At 39.2% G+C, this 18,295-nt stretch overlaps 2 protein-coding genes across 2 annotated transcripts in view; both read left to right on the forward strand.

The window, feature by feature from the left end:
* Positions 1 to 1,054, forward strand: part of alkbh4 (alkB homolog 4, lysine demthylase) — a 13,905-nt gene extending 12,851 nt beyond the window's left edge. Inside the window, exons 2-3 of the mRNA XM_037687815.1 lie at positions 214 to 402; positions 533 to 1,054. Of these exons, the coding sequence (XP_037543743.1) occupies positions 214 to 402; positions 533 to 1,054 (711 nt within the window). The remainder of the gene's footprint in view (positions 1 to 213; positions 403 to 532) is intronic.
* A 3,958-nt stretch (positions 1,055 to 5,012) lies between these two features.
* LOC119420818 (E3 ubiquitin-protein ligase CBL) overlaps positions 5,013 to 18,295 on the forward strand; it is a 20,896-nt gene continuing 7,613 nt past the window's right edge. The window contains exons 1-8 of the mRNA XM_037688244.1: positions 5,013 to 5,202; positions 9,947 to 10,194; positions 11,002 to 11,148; positions 13,210 to 13,366; positions 13,729 to 13,850; positions 13,997 to 14,134; positions 16,341 to 16,428; positions 16,649 to 16,780. Coding sequence (XP_037544172.1) covers positions 5,059 to 5,202; positions 9,947 to 10,194; positions 11,002 to 11,148; positions 13,210 to 13,366; positions 13,729 to 13,850; positions 13,997 to 14,134; positions 16,341 to 16,428; positions 16,649 to 16,780 — 1,176 coding nt within the window. The 5' untranslated portion in view covers positions 5,013 to 5,058. The remainder of the gene's footprint in view (positions 5,203 to 9,946; positions 10,195 to 11,001; positions 11,149 to 13,209; positions 13,367 to 13,728; positions 13,851 to 13,996; positions 14,135 to 16,340; positions 16,429 to 16,648; positions 16,781 to 18,295) is intronic.

Here is an 18,295-nt window from a genome sequence, read left to right on the forward strand (position 1 = left end):
AAAAAAAAAAAAAATGGAAAGAATTACCCATGCTAGGATTATTTAAATTCATCTATCTCCAGTATTTCTTTGCAGACTGCCAAATCTTTTTCTGGCAAATATGTAAAGGCAAGACTTGTTTTTTAGTTAACAAAAAATAATAATAATTAACCAAAAAAATCTAAACTACAGCTTTAGTTGGCTTATTTTTATTTTATCTTTTGTGGTTTGAAGGTTGTGCAGCATTTCCTCTACACTCCTGAGACGAGGCTCGCTGTGTGCAAAGATGGAGAGGGCGCTTCTTTCCCATTTCCTGGGATCTTCCTGTGGGAGAACTTTATATCAGAGGAGGAGGAGAAAGAGCTGGTTAGCTCAATGGACCATGACCTGTGGAATCTGTCCCAGTCTGGTCGAAGGAAACAGGTAGTTTTGAACTCATCCAATGGAAACACATTTAATAGCCCAACTTTGGAAACAAGTAATGTAAACAGTAAACTTTACATTAGATTAATATTTTTTATTGAAATTAAAATATCTGTGTACATGGTTGCAGGACTTTGGACCGAAGGTGAACTTCAAGAAACAAAAAGTGCGTGTAGCAGACTTTACTGGACTTCCTGCTTTAAGTCATAAACTAGTACTGCGGATGCAGCAAGAGCCGAGCCTGGTAGGCTTTCAGCCGGTGGAGCAGTGCAATCTGGATTACGATCCTCAGCGAGGCTCAGCCATCGATCCGCACCTAGACGACTCGTGGCTGTGGGGGGAGCGGCTGGTCACCGTCAACATGTTGTCCGACACTGTACTCACCATGTCTCTTGAGCAGGGTCTGTCAGAACTGGGACTAGCGGAGGAAATCCATGTGGCTATAAGACTTCCTCGCAGGTGTTTAGTAGTGGTGTACGGTGAAGCGAGGCATAGATGGAAACACGCCATCCACAGGGAAGACGTTCACCAACGCAGAGTCTGCAGCACGTTCAGGGAGCTGTCTGAAGAGTTCCTACCTGGAGGGCAGCAGGCGGAGCTGGGAGCTAAACTGTTGACTATTGCTTTAAGCTTCAAGGGAACTCCTGTATAAACTCAAAACTGTTATAAATACTCCTAAAACATGTATGTGCTTCTTTTCTCAAATTTACACTTTGACTAGTTAAACACAAACTTTGTCCAAATGTTCTATGTAACATTTTCTTTGGATAAACGATTTCCAAAATATCATCTCAGTCTACGCTTTAAAAATTAATCAGAATGAACACAAGGTTAAAAGTTTCACTCCAAATAAAAAAACAGATTTAAATCTGTTTAGTATAGTATCACACAAATAAATAAATGGAATGGTCTTTTTTCTATATGTACTTCTTGATGTTACCAGCAGATGGCACCAAACTTCATATTTTGTCTCATGGATTGAGAGTTAAATTGGTGTAAAAACTTGTGAAACTAGAAATAAACTGTGATAAATTTAAAACATTTGTAATTAAAATAATTTTATATTTGAACAAGGTTTTTTTCAAAGTTATTTTTATTTGTTTTCCTGATATTGGGATTTTAATATAAATATAAACATTTGATTCACACAATTAAATTTTTTTCAATGTAGGACATTTTAATTTTGGTTGCAAACGCTAAAAATACTGCATTAAAATGCAACCAATATATCTTGATTAAGCAATTATCAAAAGATTTTAATTTTTATACATTGTGGGAAAATCAAAGTTCATGCTCAATAATCCAGGTAAAATATTCTCAACAAAATTAAATAATCTGGACAGGTTTTTTTTTTCTTCTTTTGTTGAAACGGTTCATCCAAAGGACTTCATCAGTATGAGGAGCCACAACAAACACAGTCCCGTAAGCAGCACACCCACATAGTGGGCCAACTGGTTTTCTGATGAAGTCCTTTGGATGAAGGACGAAACGTCTCAACAACTAAGAAACCATCCAGATGGCCTGACTTAACTTTGCTGTTTTTTTTTACTTGGATTATCGAGCATGAACTTTGATGTTTTGGATCACTTTGGCTGTGGCTGCCTCAGAGGAGTCGATGGGAGAGGGTGGGCCCCAGAAACCATCTTATCACCAGCAAACTGGTTGGACCGCTATGTGAATGTGCTGCTTGTGGGATTAAGTTTGTTATGGCTCCTCAGACTGATGAAGTCCTTTGGATGAAGAACATTTCAACAAAAGAAAAAGAAACGGTCCAGATGACCTAACTGAACTTTGTTGGATTGTGGGAAAATCACTTTAAAATTGACAATTTAATTACCTATCAATATTGGGAAATATTTAAAAAGTCAAAAACTAAATTCCATTCACTTAATGAACATTTACTGGTTTCAGTTTTATGATCAGTTGAAACCAACCACTTCACCCCAGTTCTTTTGTTCTTGTCTGTACATCTGTTGCTTTTTGGCCACAGTCTTTTCATGGTGTCTCACCAGACGTCTCAAGGTTTATCAGTTCCTGCAGGATATTTAAAGGCTGGAAACAGATCTGGAAATATTCTGATTTCAAGTAAGTAGCACTGCTTGTTGCACTATATTTTTTGACTGCTCACTCCATCTGACCCTCAATTCATTTCTTTGTACTTTAAAAAATATAATTTTTGAAATGGTTGCCAAGGAAAACCCTTTCTGAGAGCTGGGCTGTTCCTCACCCAATTTTAAGCCTTTTGTGTGTGGTTATATTTTCTTTCACTTAATGACTGGGTTTCATCCTACATATGAAAATAATGATTATTAACACCGGTTGGGCACAATTGGTTAATCACACACAAGACAATCCTACTTAATCCCTGACTTTGTGCACCTAAAATTGATGCTGTTTCGAGGGAAATGGGTGGTCACATACAGTATACAGGTATTATTATTATTGAAAGGTTGGTTCAGCATTCACACTATTGAGAGTGTTTCTTTTTATTATTCTGACATATAAAATATTTTTCTGTACTTATTTATTTGGATTCTATACTTCTACATAGTTAGTGGTGTTTTAACCATTCATATATTTTAAAACTGTCTGCTCATTAAGGAGATGGGGTGCTATGACTTTTTGTAACTTTATGCTTCTCAAAATATTATGCTTTGTTAACAAACTTTTTTTTTAATTAAAAAAATACATATTAAAATGCATTTAGATCTTTTCACTTCCCTCAAAAACGTTGTTCTCCTCGAAAACTTAAGCATATTTTTCTCTATTTTTGTCTTCTTATACCCCGTTAGGCTTTTTCAGCATATTTAGTTAATTTTTAGTTGGCCTTTTGTTTACGATTTGAACTCAACTTTTGACACATTTAAACTTTAATAATTTTAACTTCTGTTAAGCATTGAGCTTGATTTTTGCTACTTTTAGCTGGTATTTAGATATTTCAGATTTTAGCTAGTGTTTTGCTACTTTGAGTTAGCATTTTCCCACTTCTAGCTTTTAGCTAGCATTTAGCATCTTTTAACTTTTTTAATAAGCATGGACCCAATGGACAGTGATGTTTGCAGATGACATTGTGATCTGTGGTGAGAACAGGGAACAGGTGGAAGAGAACTTAAAAGTGGTGAGATCAGCTATGTTGTTGGTCTGAAGACAGTGGCATTGACAAAAAGACAGGAGAAAGAACTGGAAGTGGCAAAAATGAAGATGTTGAGGTTCTCCTTTGGAGTGACAAGGATGGATAAGATTAGGAATGAGATCATGAGAGGTACCGCACAGGTTGAACAACTGGGAGATAAAGTTAGAGAGGCCAGACTGGGATGGTTTGGACATGTCCAGAGGAGGGACAGTGGGTATACTGGTAGAAGGATGTTAGAAATGCAGCTGCCAGGAAAAAGACAAAGAGGAGATATATGGATGCAGTTAGAGAGGACATGGAGGGAGTTGGAGTGAGGACAGAGTGAGATGGAGGAGGATGACTCGCTGTGACACCCCTGAAGAGGGAAAAGACAAACGAAGAAGAAGAAGATCTTTAAAGAAGCAGTACACTAACTTTCATTCAACCTTTATTTATACAGGCTAGTCACATTGAGCCACAAGGACTCATTTATAAGAGGGACCTGTGTGTGTGTGTATATATATATATATATATATATATATATATATATATATATTAACAGCAAACAATGACAACAATAAACTACAGTAAAAATGCAGTTAGAAGATTGTATAAAACAATAAATCAGGGTATAACAGGGAACCCCTTAACTTAACCCTTAACCCCTTCACTAAAAGCTAAAAGAGAATAACACCTGCTCCTTTAAACTAGTTCTTCTGATTTTGGTTATAGTGTCCTAAAACTTGATTTCTACTCTTTCAGCAAAGTCATTCAGCTTTCACACTGCGCAGAAAATGCAATTTCTCTAGTTTAGAGTTATGCTGTGATAGTTCTAATAATGAATCAGTTATAAAAAACTAATATTTGTAGAAGGTTTTTTTTTTTTTTTTTACATCTCTCTAAGATTTGCACGGCACTGTATCTTTCACAATAAATGTATGGAACCAAATTTGTCAGAGCGATTTTTTTAATTCAAACTGTATTTATTTGTTTTATAAAGTTACTACAGATGGTTAATAAAGGATTAATGTGCTGTACTTTATTTGCAGACCTGTTGGACGCCAACTTCAAGCGCTTGTTGGCCGTGCTTTTATTCTGAAAGTGCGACCGGATATCCGTGTTTACCCTGGCTGCTCCTCAACCTGTTTGTTAATCGCTCCGTGGCTTATTAACGCCCAACTCTACAACAAGCCGGGCTCTTAACTCTGGGACATTTTACTCACCGTCACCACGAGGTGACAAGTCGCTGTTTGGCCGCAGATGCAACTAAACGTCGCTTTGGTTTGTCGCCAGCTTGTAATTTTGTGTCGGAAATCAAACGGAGAGGATTTTCCAATGTAGCTTGTTAGCTCTCTGCCTGCGTCGGTTGCGTACAGTCCGAGTGCACACAGCAGCTTTTTGTTCTGCTCACAGCCTCTGCATGACAAACTGTCGCCAGTATTTAGTGGAACAGCGGGTGCTCTATTGAGAAGCGTGTCAAGAAGAAACCCCCCTGGTTGTCAACCCCAAACCCCGGGGCTAACCCCCGGTCATCGAGCGAATTAATGGCCGGAAATCCGCGGAGGGGCGCCGGTCTCATCAACTTGATGAAGGACGCCTTTCAGCCCCACCAGCAGCCTCTTCAGCCTCACCAGCCCGCAGTGGTCGATAAGAAAATGGTGGAGAAATGCTGGAAGCTCATGGATAAGGTACTAACAGTGTCTCCTATTTAAAAAAAAAAAAAAACTTTTATGTCTTCGAGGTTCATATTTATTTTTACTTCCCCTTTTTTTGTGTTTAACTTAGGCAAACGTCACGAGTAAAAAAAAAAAAAAAGCTTTCTTTTAAACTGCTTAACAAAAGACAGCCACACATTTGAACATTTCCTTGTCTAAAACTATATGAAAAAAAAAAAAAGTAATTAATTTAAACAGCAGTACATTGGTGCCTCTGATGCTTTATCTAATTGGGATGAAGTGAAGTAGGTCACATTAGTGTCCCCTGTGTGAGGAAAAAGCCATTTTTTAGTAGTGGATCAGATCAGAAGATGTTGCATGAAGGCCTGGTTCAGTTCATTCATTGCAGCTGCTCCAGTTTTATCTCCTGCCATGATCAGCCTCCACTTCGATGGAGATAAGAGAAGAAAGCAGGGAGAGATGGGGAGACAAGACTTCAAAAGATATTAATTCAGTGGGGCTGGAGTAAAGCTTCAGATAAGACAGTCTGTGATATGCGTGTGCTGTCATGCCTCACTTACACCTACAGAATATTGCCTTTATGGTATTGCCTCATCCTTTTAACCATTACAGGTTTTAACCCCCTTTCTACCAGGTTTAGTGGCTTGTCAGATAGTGCTTTAATAAAGTTTACAGCCTTGCTGGTGAAATATCCGTGTGAAAATGTAAAGTTATAGTGAAGAATTTGCCCAAGGCGTTGTTGGCATAACATTCGTTTTAAATTCACAGTGATGGATTTGCAAATCGCAACATAATTCAGTTCAACTGATTTTTCTAGCGCCAAGTCACAACAGAAGTCATCGCAGGGCACTGAGCATAAAACATTCGTATATAAAAATACTTAACATTATTTATCTGAGGAGCAGACTGCTTTGAGTTGAACTCCATCGCAGAACTCTCATGAAGTCATGACCTGACTGATAATTGTTGGATTGTGTACCTGGATTATTGAGCATGGACTTTGTTGGTTTTGAACCAGTTTGACATGACTGTCGACGAGGAAGAGGGCCGACACCGGAGGAGGGGGCGTGCCAAAGAGACCATCTTAGCACCGACATAACTGGTTTGTTCCACTTTGGAGTAAGCTGTTGGGGGAAGAACCAGTTTTGTGTTGTTTCCTTGACTGATGAAGCCTTCTGGATGGAAGGTGAAACGTTTCAGCACAAAAAAAAAAAAGAAACTGTCCAGATGACCTGACTGAAAATTGTTGAACTCTCATGAAGGCGACAGTGGAAAGGAAAAACTCCCTCATGAGGAAGAAACCTTTAGCAGAACCAGGATCAGGACCATCTGCTTCGACCGGCTGGGTTTGAGAGGAACAGATACACAATGGCAGGTCAAGAATCACATGCTAAGATAGAAATAGTATCAACTGAAAACTTTTCAATTTCAACAATTCATTTAAGGAAATGAGGTCAGTTTGTCCTCTAGTAGTCTAAGCTTAAAACGGCGTGACAAGCCAACCCTGAAGGCTCCAGTGTACTCGCACGTCCTGTCAGCCACACGGAAACTGTGCACACTGTGCACAGAAAGTTGAGACTTCAGGCTCGAGCGTACACCCTGAGCGGCTGCAGAGCAGCTCTGCAGACAAGGGGCGTTTACCTTCAAATTGAAGTTGCCGATTGGTCATTTGCCGATGCCTACTGGGTTGATTGACAGGTAGAGAAAAAAATAATGAGAGCTGGCAGCAAGCAACAGCAGTGCTCAGTTTTTTAATGTTAATAAAAAGTAAAAAAACAAAAAAAACAAACAGGGAGCACTGTCCCTGCAGCCCACACATCAGACCAGCTCACCAGGAAATCTCCAGACCCTCCCGCAGCCACGCTGGACCTGATTTTAATTTGCTCACAACAAATTCTTTCATTTCTCACCTTTTCAGTCATGGCATCAACAGAGGAGGAAGAGATCGCTTGCCTCTTGGAAAAAACTAAACAAAAGGCCAGATCAGGGACGAAGAAGGGGAATTTAATACATTGGTGTCGCATACAAAACAGTCCGTCGCCGGGCAGTTTATTGTGCGACACCAAGTACGCGGTTGTAAAAATTGAGCTTTGTGCGGACATGCCCTGCGGGCGTCCGCTTCGACTCTAATCCGGTACGCGCGGACCTCTGCGGACTGACGTACGTGGGAGTATACTGGAGCTTAATTATAGGATTTATGGGAGTTTTACCTTTTTGATCCTAGGTTCTCCATATTACTTTCACTTTCTTTACTTTCACTATATTCTTGACCTTATAAGACCTAATGCAATACACGACTATGTATTTATGACGTAAGGGTTCCTCAGGTCATTAATGGCTTTGTTTTTCCTCTAGTGCTGGACATTGTGGAATAATTCTTATGATTTGCTTAGATCTAATAACGTGACAGAATCGTGTCACTGAAGTTTGACTGGGTGTGAAAAATCAGGCGGGTAGTAATGTCATTTATAGCTGTAAAGTGAAACACAAAGCGATTGTCAAATTAAGATCGTTAAACTTTTAATGCCTAATCCAGATTATTGAAGTGGACTTCCTGATTTACCATGAAGGCAGTCACTTTTATTACCACAATATCACCGACGTTATGGCTTGGCTTAAAGGCAATAACAAAAAAGGAGAAATAATGAAAAATGTTTTATTAAAAAAAAAAAAAAAACTAACAGACACCCCAACAGAAATAAAAGGAAACATAAGGCTATCTGGAGGAGAAAGGGGAGAGACTGCTTCCATGGAGGGTGGTTGTTTTGTAGACTTTATTGAAGACTGGCCAGCTGCATCCAGTTCTTAATCAACAATCATCTGAGGATCCTGCAATACAAACAGGAATCCAGTAAAAAGGCCTGGTTGGAACAGAAACTGACTTCTTTTTTTTAAAAGTTTGAACATTCAACTGCATTCATTGATCATCTACTAGCATTAGTTTTATAGAATGGTTGTTGCCAAACACCTCAGCACTGCTGTAGGAGGAAGTAGTGTCAGGACAAATAAAGTTTACTGCAAAGTGATAATGATTCAAGAGTCTAATTTCACTATCATAAGAGAACATACACATCAACACCTATTCCTTTTACAGATTTTTATGTTAATGTATATTTTAGGCTTGTGCAGGAATAGTAGCATAAAGATTTCTGAAAGATCAGCAATTGGTTGAATCATAAGCAGTGGAATTAATGGCCAAAGTATAAAATCTTGTTTTTAAAGTGCTAAACGTTGAGGATTCTTAATAACAACAATTTTCCTTTTAGTTTGGTATATTTCATCAGAACGCAGCGTGGCACAGTGTCGCCTCACAAGAAAGTCACAGGATCACCTCCCAGCCTTTTTGTATAAAGTTTGCATCCCCCCCCCCCCCCCCCCCCATGCACCAATGGGTTTCAGTCTACTGATTTCCTCCCACTGACTGAAACCGTGCATGTTATGATTACTGGTTCCCCTAAATCCTTAAGTGTGAATGAGAGCATGAATAGTCTCGTTTGTCTCCGTGTGGCCCAGTGATGGACTTTTGACTTGTCCAGGGTACGTCCGCTTCTTTCTGGGTATTCCATCAGAACTCATCAGCTTTTGTCCTCTTGTGCTGAATCCAAACCTCACATCAACCCTAATTGATCATGAAATAACTATCAGTCTGGAATTTATCGAAGTTGTCAAAGGACAACAGGCAGGTTATATTGTGGACATGTCACCAGTCCATTAAAAAACAAAGACAAATGAAAGTTCAGCCATGCACCGTCACAATCACATGATTAAGATTCATAAAGGATCCTAATACTTGATTTTTGGGCCGTGGGTGGGAGCTGAGAAAACTCAAGTAGGTTCGGCTTGTTGTTTGGAAGATTGTTAAAGTCCAAGTCTCTCTTGTAAATGAGTCATTGAGGCTCGATGGGATTAACCTGTATAAATAAAGGTTGAATGAATTCATTTAAATTCAAAATACTTTATTAATCCCAAAGGGAAATTAAATGTTGTTGTAGCTCATCATCCTGGTTCCATTAAGAGTTGTTGTATACCAGTATGCTGATGGCTGTGGGCAGGAAGGATCTGCAGCAGCAGTCCGTCCCGCAGCAGATCTGAAGAAACTGGCTGCAGATGCCGATCTGTCCAACCAGACCCAGTGGGCCTCTCGGTCCTCCTTGGCAGCAGGACCACCTGAATGTTAGGCAGAACTCCTCCCTGAGCAATGATCGCTCCTCTCAGCAACTTGTTGAGCTCCTCATCATTGCAGACAGCCAACTGCAGGTGTTGGGGGATGGTCCTGGTCTTCTTATTGTCATGAGCTGCATTTCCTGCCAGCTGCAGGATTTTGGCAGTCAGTCACACGAGCACCTCCGCCAGGTTGACGGAGATGCATCCACGACGCCTCCTTTTGGGATTGGGTCTGTAGTTGAGGTACTATTTGAGCTTTGAGATGCTAATCAGCTGCTCCCGGTTGTAAAAACCGCCTTGTTGTCATGGTTACGCTTCATAACAAATGTCCAAAACTATTAAGGTTTTCATTCAAAATCCTTCCAGCTGCACAGCATCCAATACCAGAGGAAGTAATCATCTGTAAAAAGCCATTTATGTCCAGAAATTTTCAACATATCCCAGAATGAACAGCTACTCCAACACGCAGCCACCTTGAGCGGCGCAATTCAATTCAGTGACCTCAATGAATTTGAATTAGATTTTCACGACACGCCCGCAACTTTAACTTGCTTCCTACAAGAGTTCCTGAGCCGCTGTTTTTCTCATCTAGGTGGTGCGTTTATGCCAAAACCCCAAGGTGGCGTTGAAGAACAGTCCACCCTACATCCTCGACCTGCTGCCGGACACCTACCAGCACTTGCGCACCATCCTGTCCCGATACGAGGGCAAAATGGAGATTCTTGGGGAAAACGAGTATTTTCGTGTAGTCGTCGACAACTTGACCAACAAGACGAAGCAGACCATGAGCCTTTTTAAGGAGGCCAAGGAGAGGATGTACGAGGAGAACTCCCAGCCCAGGTAGGCTCACGAGCAGAGGAAGTTTTCTTTAAACACAGAAGTGTTGCAGAATGTTTGACAGATGGCACTGAGCTAATCGCTGTTTGTCTTGGCATCCAGTCAACACAATAATCCTTTAATATTGCGATAATAGGATAATTTCTAACAGTACTGATTCTTCCCGACTCTGATCTTTAAATATAATCTAAGCCTTTAGTTGCACATCTCTACAGAATTGTGCATATTGATCGATTTTAAAACCATTAATTCATCCTGAGGGGGGAAATTCACAGAAGTGAAAAAATGAAAAGTTCCGCTCAAACAGAAGCAAATAATTTTTTTTTTCCAACAAATTGTAAGTTTTTCTTTTCTGTGTCAATAAGTCAGAAATAAATAACCAAATGAAATGATTATAATGCAAGATGATGGATCAAATAAAGGTTCACAATCATCAACTTCCTGTTTCTCAAAAAAGCGATCACTAAGCAAAAGTTCATGCTTCCTCTGACACGGATCTTTATCAAGCGTTTCCTCATAGATCTGAAACCTCATCACTCACCAGGGATTGGAGTTCAAACAATCCCGTTAACTGAACCATCAAAGTGGCATTCACTGTATGCAGGCCACATTTTAAAGACCATATGTTGTGAACGTTTCATCACTCATCTTTGAATTGAAACACATCTGGAGTCGACTTGAGTGTCTTCTTAAAATCTATGGGCACAACAGTATTCAGGTTGAAACAGGCTGTGAAAGGTTTCTTCTGTGTCTGAAACATCTGTAACTAAATTGTGGCTATTTGTTTTGTTTTTTTTCCCCCCCTGTTAGGCGTAACCTCACTAAGCTGTCGCTGATCTTCAGCCACATGCTAGCAGAGCTAAAAGCCATCTTCCCCAATGGCCTATTTCAGGGTGACAACTTCAGGATTACCAAAGCTGACGCTGCTGAATTCTGGAGACGCTCTTTTGGTGACAAGTGAGTCTGTGCAGTGGGTGAATAAGGAGAAAAGGGCAGCTACAGTGCTGTGTAAATGTTTGCCCCCCCCACTGATTTCTTCTGTTTTTTTTATGCTTTTTGCTCACACTTAAATGTTTCAAAAGCAAATAATATCAGACAAAGATAACTTAAGTAAATACAAAATGCAGTTTGTAAAAGAAACTATGACAAAAAGTAACTGGTCGCTAACTGGTTGTGCCATCATTGGTGGATAAATTGTTTTTCTATTGCGCATTTGAGCTTAGGACCACAAACGGACATTTTTGTACTTTTTGGTCAGTAGTGGTTTTGGCCTTTGTTATTTTTGCCTTTTGTCTTTGTGAACTCTGACCTTATCTGAGGCAGGTGAGGCGTGCAGAGCTTGAGATGTTCTGGGTTCTTTTGGGACCTCCTGGATGCGCTCTTGGAGAGATTTTGCTTAACTGACCTCTCCTTCACCGCTCATTCATGTTGTCTCCATTTGTGTTTGCCATGTCCATTATTTAAGTAATATCTTGATTCTAGTGGTCTGGCAGTAACGGAGCCTGAATATGGTGGGTGGTGAAACTGAACTTGGAAAAGAAAATTATTATTTTTAACAACTGGGGCAATTTTTCCACAAAAGGCCAGGTTGGTTTAGATATACTTTAGTAACGTAATAAATTAAATCATCATATGGAAACTGTATTTTGTTTTTACTCAGGTTATCTTTGTCTAATGTTGAAAATTGTTTGATCTGAAACATTTAAACAAAACAACAAACTAAAATGTGTAAGGGAACAATTCATTTTTCACAGCACTGTGTCACTGGTGGTCAAATCTGTAGGTTTTTTTAATAGTGTGAATGTTTATGAAGCATTCACACTATTGTGATCCATTTTTCTTCCGTACGTTTTTCTGCGCTGTATCGTCCCACAGTTTTCAAGCTATTTCAACAAATCATTAATCAAAACGTTCAGCTCTTTCAGGACAATCCTGCTATGACTTTTGGTATTGGTGCAACTTTAGCTTTTTGAATTATTTAGCCTTTTCGGCCACTTTTTTTCATAAGAAATAAATTGAGCTCATTTTACATCCTTCACATCTGTTTACAACCTTTTACTGCTCCTTTCACATTTTGTTCTGGTTCAGCTTCTTTGTGTAAATTTAAACTTTTTTCAGCTACTTTCAGCTAATTTCAGCTGTTTTTTTTCAACTGTTTAGTGCTCATTTCAGATTCTTTCTTCTTACTACAACATTTTTGTGCTTCTTCTAACTTCTTTCTACTAATTTCAGCTTATGCTCCTTTCAGCTTATTTCTGTAAGTTTCAGCTTTTTCTGCTATTTCAGCTTCTATTCAACTGTTTTTATGGTAATTTTAGCTTTTTCTGCTAATTCCACTTTTTTATTTAATTTTTATTTTTAGCTCATTTAAAACTTTTTTCGCCCTAACTAAGCAAAAATGTACTCTCTCCACTTCCTTCTTGTAATTTAAACTTTTTCAGCTTTTTTGCTACTTTTCAGCAGATTTAGGTTAATTTCTTCTCTCCTTTTTTTGTGGATAATTTCCACTTTTTTGTTCTCAGTTCTGCTTTTTTCAGCCTAAATGGGCAAACATGTTCTTTCTGCTTTTGTCTGCTAATTTAAGCTCGTTATACTTTTTCAACCACATTGCCGCACGTTGTTTAGCTAATCTTTAGCTGTTTAAATATAATTTTTTTTTTTTTCTAACTTCAGTTTTTTTTAAGCTAATTTCCTAAAATCTGTGCTCATTTCTGCTTATTTAAACCTAATTCATTAAATCTAGTTCTTTCTGCTTTCTTTTGCTAATTTAGGCTTGTTCATCCATTTCAGCATGTTTTATTTTTTAGCCATCTTAAGCTGTTTTTTCAGCAAGTTCTTCTGCAATAAGCATTCACACTTCATTTTTGCAGGACATGCAGTTTCTCTGGTTGGAATTGTTTTAGAAAAGTTTGGACCGTTTTGATTACCGTAATTGTTTGCGAGTACTTATCATTCTGTTTCATGTTTTGGCCTTCATTAACAAACACACTGTGTGCTAAAACAATCTTCCTTTTACAGAACTATTGTGCCGTGGAGGATGTTTCGTCAGGCTCTTCATGAGTTTCACCCCATAAGTTCAGGATTGGAGGCCATGGCACTCAAATCGACCATCGACCTCACCTGCAACGACTACATCTCTGTGTTTGAGTTCGACATCTTCACCAGACTCTTTCAGGTACCTCCTCCAACTGCAAGCCATTCTGTGCTTGTTCAAAGCTTTAGTCAGTGGTAATGAATAAAACCAGGCAGCTACTGCCTGTTAAAGATATTAGATCATCATAAATTATATTAAATTATTGGTTTGAATTTCTACAATCAAATCCAATGAATCTCCTGTGTAGGCAGTGCACAAGTCTCAACTGTCATATTGGCATAAACACTTGGGTACTAAATGTCTTGTGCTTCAGCAAACTAGTTTCTGTCTGACCTGAGGAAAGATGTCGTTTCAGGCCTGGTTGGTTTCTGTTCCACTTGTTACAGAGGAAACAAAAGTTACGGAATAAAATCTCGTGTGCATGTGCTTGTGTGTTTGTGTAGCCGTGGTCGTCTCTTCTAAGGAACTGGAACAGTCTGGCAGTCACACATCCTGGTTACATGGCCTTCCTGACCTACGACGAGGTCAAGGCTCGACTGCAGAGATTCATCCACAAACCTGGCAGGTAGGATCCACACGAATCCTAAGAATCATTAATACACATTTTAAACGTTACACAAATATAAGAGCGATGAATTTAAACATTAAACTGCATCAGACGTATTGTGCACATTGAAGACTTTACCTTTTGGGTTGATGTTTGTTTTTTAGCTACATCTTCAGGCTGAGCTGCACTCGGTTGGGCCAGTGGGCGATCGGATACGTGACAGCGGATGGAAACATCCTACAGACCATTCCCCATAACAAACCACTCTTCCAAGCTCTCATTGACGGATATAGAGAGGGATTGTAAGTCGCATTTAAACATATCAAATCTCCATTTTATACCCGTTTTATTTATGACATTAAGTTTGTACCTCTCATACCCCATTCAGACCTGGCACTAACCTCAGATCCTGTGTGATCTGAGCACACCTGAGTCGTGCTAAATACTGGCGTAAGCACTCACAATATGTACTGAAGACCTGTCCACTCAGACTTGCCTTCAGAAATGTTCTTTTATCTGTCTTAGTTTGGCAGTAGAGGATGACTCGGGAGTAGATTTTCACTCCTGTCCCGTCCCACTCCCACAGAAAAAAATCTTGTCCCCCCCCAGGCCTAAATCATTTAATCGCATGATAAATTAAAATTATCGACCTCCTTTTCATTTATCGGCTTTATCATTTCTTTGCGTCTCTCTCTTTCTACTGAAGACACTGGATGACAAAAGGCTCAACTCCGGTGTTCTTCATGACCCCTTTCCTTTCTCTTTTCTCTTTAAAATCCATTTTAACAATCTAAAATCGTGTTTTTGGATCGCTAAAAGCAGCTAAGCTGAGAAGCTAAGCTACGAGCTAAATTCATGGTTGAAATCTGTGCCTTTGTGTAAAAGTTTTTCTCTGCAAAAAGAAGCTGAGAACTTGTTTACTGATTTTTTAATTTTTTTTTTATTAAAAGCTTTGTGTGAAAGTGCTATGCTAAAAAGCTAAAACTACACCGAGCGTCTGCCATTTTGAAAACCGATGAGTGACAGCCCATGTCACGTCAAGGGGCCTCCCTCCCATTTTTCTTAGACACACACTGCTCGCTCCCTCACTATCCATCCTTTGGTTCAAACAGACTTATACTGCCATCTAGTGGTAAAAAAAGTACTACACTGAAACCAAATTAACAAAAATTTCTTCTTAAATTTGACAATAATTACTAATTATTGTCAAATTTCAAACAATATTATCATTTATCGCAATAATTTCTGAGACGATCACCCAGCAAAATTTGTTACCGGACAGGCCTATCCCCTCCCAATCCCATGCCAGAGTAAAAAAACTAAAAATCCTGTCCCATCCCACTCCTGGTAAAATAACTCCCGCTGTCATTGTTTTTTTGTATCTTCATTTAGTCTTCAGGAAGTACACTGAATGGGATTTGATCTTCTACCCATTCTTTTTTATTTTTATTTTACCCATTTCTTTTGGTAAGCATAATATTACATGGCCTGTGGTCCCTATAGATTTTCTATGGAGGATCAGTTGCAAAGTCCCAATTTCTATCTCTTTTGGTGGTCAGTTACAGTAAACACAAATAAATAAATAAATAAATAAACAAGAGTACATGGGTCACACCATGTCTACCTTAGTTGAACGAACCCAAACATAATGTATAACGATGCATTTTACACATTTATTGAGCAATTGTTTCATTTAAACAGTGACATTACTTTTATGTTTTAAATTGCTTTAAAAAAAAACGCACCAAGCAAAAGAACTGTCCTCAACAAACAAAAAGGCATTACCGTCACATACTGTACCCGAGTTTCGTAAAAAAATAAAATAAAAATAAAGCCTCTTGAGACCACTCGTCCCTGACTCATTTGAGACTTTCCTGCCAGTGAGCTTAATAGATGCATTGTTACTTCTGACTTTGTGTTGCAAAACTACTTTTACCACATCGGTTTTTACCACATCCTCCCTCCATTGCTGTTCCTTTGAATTTCAGCAGAAAGCAGCGGCTAGAAGCACTGTTGGTTTCTGGACCGTGTAGTTCTTTTGACTTGAGTTACCTACAGTGTAGGTTTATTGAAGGAAAACTACAAAAAGGTGGCGCCTGTTCCAAGTTTTTCTTTTTTTTTTTTTTTTTTGTCCTATTGGTTAGTAGTTACCGCTCCCGTCCGCTCCTGTTAACTTTATCCCATACCGTTCCAATCATGTGAGTAATATCAAAGTTGACTCCCATCCCGCAGGAATCACGTGAGTCGTGGGATTCCCAAAAAAATGTCAGCCTCCATATGGCAGTCTGAACACAAGCCATCCTGAGCAACGCTGTAAGACCACCAACTGATCTGAACATGCAGCTATCACCTGGACGTCTCCTGGTTTTAGAATAAAACTGAAACAACCTCTTTAAAAACAACGTATTGTACAAGGAACCATGACTCTGTTGGTGAATAAGGCTCATTAACTGCACACAGAGGTAAAATCATATGGGTGTGTGTTGACCTGTGTGGTGGTTTTTCTAGCTATCTTTTCCCAGACGGCCGTGCACAAAACCCAGACCTAACAGGCTTGTGTGAACCATCTCCACAGGATCACATCAAAGTTACTCAGGTTTGTTTGTTTCTCATCTACAAATCAATCAGCCCTTGTCATGACGCTTTAGTACAAAGTGCATCTTAACATTACTCGCGCTGTAAAGATAAACAAGACGGTTTTATAACCATGGTTTGCTACAAAATAGAAACTATTTTGATATAAAGAGTTGAACGCATGAAGTCTTTGTGATGCGAGTGAAACTCTGCACGTATTGAATCCTGTGTTCCCCCTGCAGGAGCAGTATGAGCTGTACTGTGAGATGGGCTCCACTTTCCAGCTGTGTAAGATCTGTGCAGAGAACGATAAGGATGTAAAGATTGAGCCCTGCAGACACCTGATGTGCACTTCCTGTCTGACTGCCTGGCAGGTAAGATTATCGACTTTACACCGCTAACCTGTAATATACTGATACGAAGCTGCTTTGGGAATCTTTAACGAGCAAGAAAGGCTTCCTTTTGTGCTTATTACTGTAAATTTTTTAATTTCTTTGGGTTTTTTATTCTTGTCAAACTATTTTAATCTTTTAATTATTAAAAGTTCTCACCAAATGTGCTCTTTATCTCTGTTTTATTAAAAGTAGAAACATTTCTGTTTCTATTTATTTCAATGCAAATGTGATTTACCGTACTTTTAGTCGGATAAGTTGCACCGTCTTGCATAAATTTGCAAGTCCTGCAACTTATACACCCAAGTGACTAATATAACCCCCCCCCCATATTTTTAACCCAATTTTTGCTGAGATCTGACGATTTTATTCATTCTGACATGGAAAATATTGAACACTACCATTTTCAGCCACTAGAGGGCCTTTGACTAATATGGCAAGCCAAGTGTCTCATTAATGGGTAAAAGTGGCTATTAATGACACACTTGGCTTGCCATATCAGCCAACTTCGTCTCGCTCCGGAACCCCTGGAGCAAATATCAAATCAGCTGCGTTTCGCTGCACCGCCCAGGTGAAACGCAGCTGATTTGACCAATAAAGTGCATTTATTAAGGAAAAGTTCAACTGAGACGCACCTTTGCTATAAAGTCGAGCAAACAAACTATTGTTTTTAGGTGGTTATCTTGTGAAATTTCGAAGAAATGCACAGCGAGTCGCCCTCTGCATGCTCTCATAGCCGCAAAGTGGCTTTTGAAATGCAGCTGATTTGACCATTAAAGTGCATTTATTAAAAAGTTCAATGAGACACACCTTTTGCTATAATTTCGAGCAAACGAATAATAAGTGTTAATCTTGTTAAATTCTTGTTTAAGTCCTCTTGTGCGTTCTCCCGCTGCCGCCATTTGGCAGCCAATCAATTTTTGGCACAAAACCGGCCCACGTTTCTGGGTGGTCAGCGGTGACGCGTAATAGATGCGACTTATACGGCAAAGCAACTTATTTATGTTTTTTTTCTTCACTTTATTAGACATTTTTGGACTGGTGCGACGTGTACGGTGTATTAAAATACCGAACGCTTCCCGTGTTTATTTTTAGCGTCACTAAAACTCGAGAGTTTCTGTTCATCCGTTTTGTTGCTGAAAAGTCAAAGGCTTTCAGTTTTGTGTCTGTACATATTTTTATTTCACAATTTGAAATAGTTTTTTCCGTCGGTCATTTAAAATGAGTAACGAAGATGAAAATGAAAGTGCCGTTGATGCGTCCGAGTCTGACCTGAGCGCTGCTCAGCAGAGTTCAGTGGGATGGACATTTCTCTGGATTTACATGGTTCCTCTGATAAACTGCATTCAAATGATCCAGTCACTTTACTGGTCAGAGATATCAGACATGCTGAGAAACTTCTTTTCTTCAACTGTTTTTTACTCCGTAGTTGTTTTTTTGTAGGTCAAGCTGATGTTTGATGGTCAGTAGTTCTTTTCACACACATTTATTTATTCA

This window comes from Nematolebias whitei, chromosome 14, assembly GCF_014905685.2.
Source record: "Nematolebias whitei isolate Nwh7 chromosome 14, NemWhi1, whole genome shotgun sequence".
Taxonomy (NCBI): Eukaryota; Metazoa; Chordata; class Actinopteri; order Cyprinodontiformes; family Rivulidae; genus Nematolebias; species Nematolebias whitei.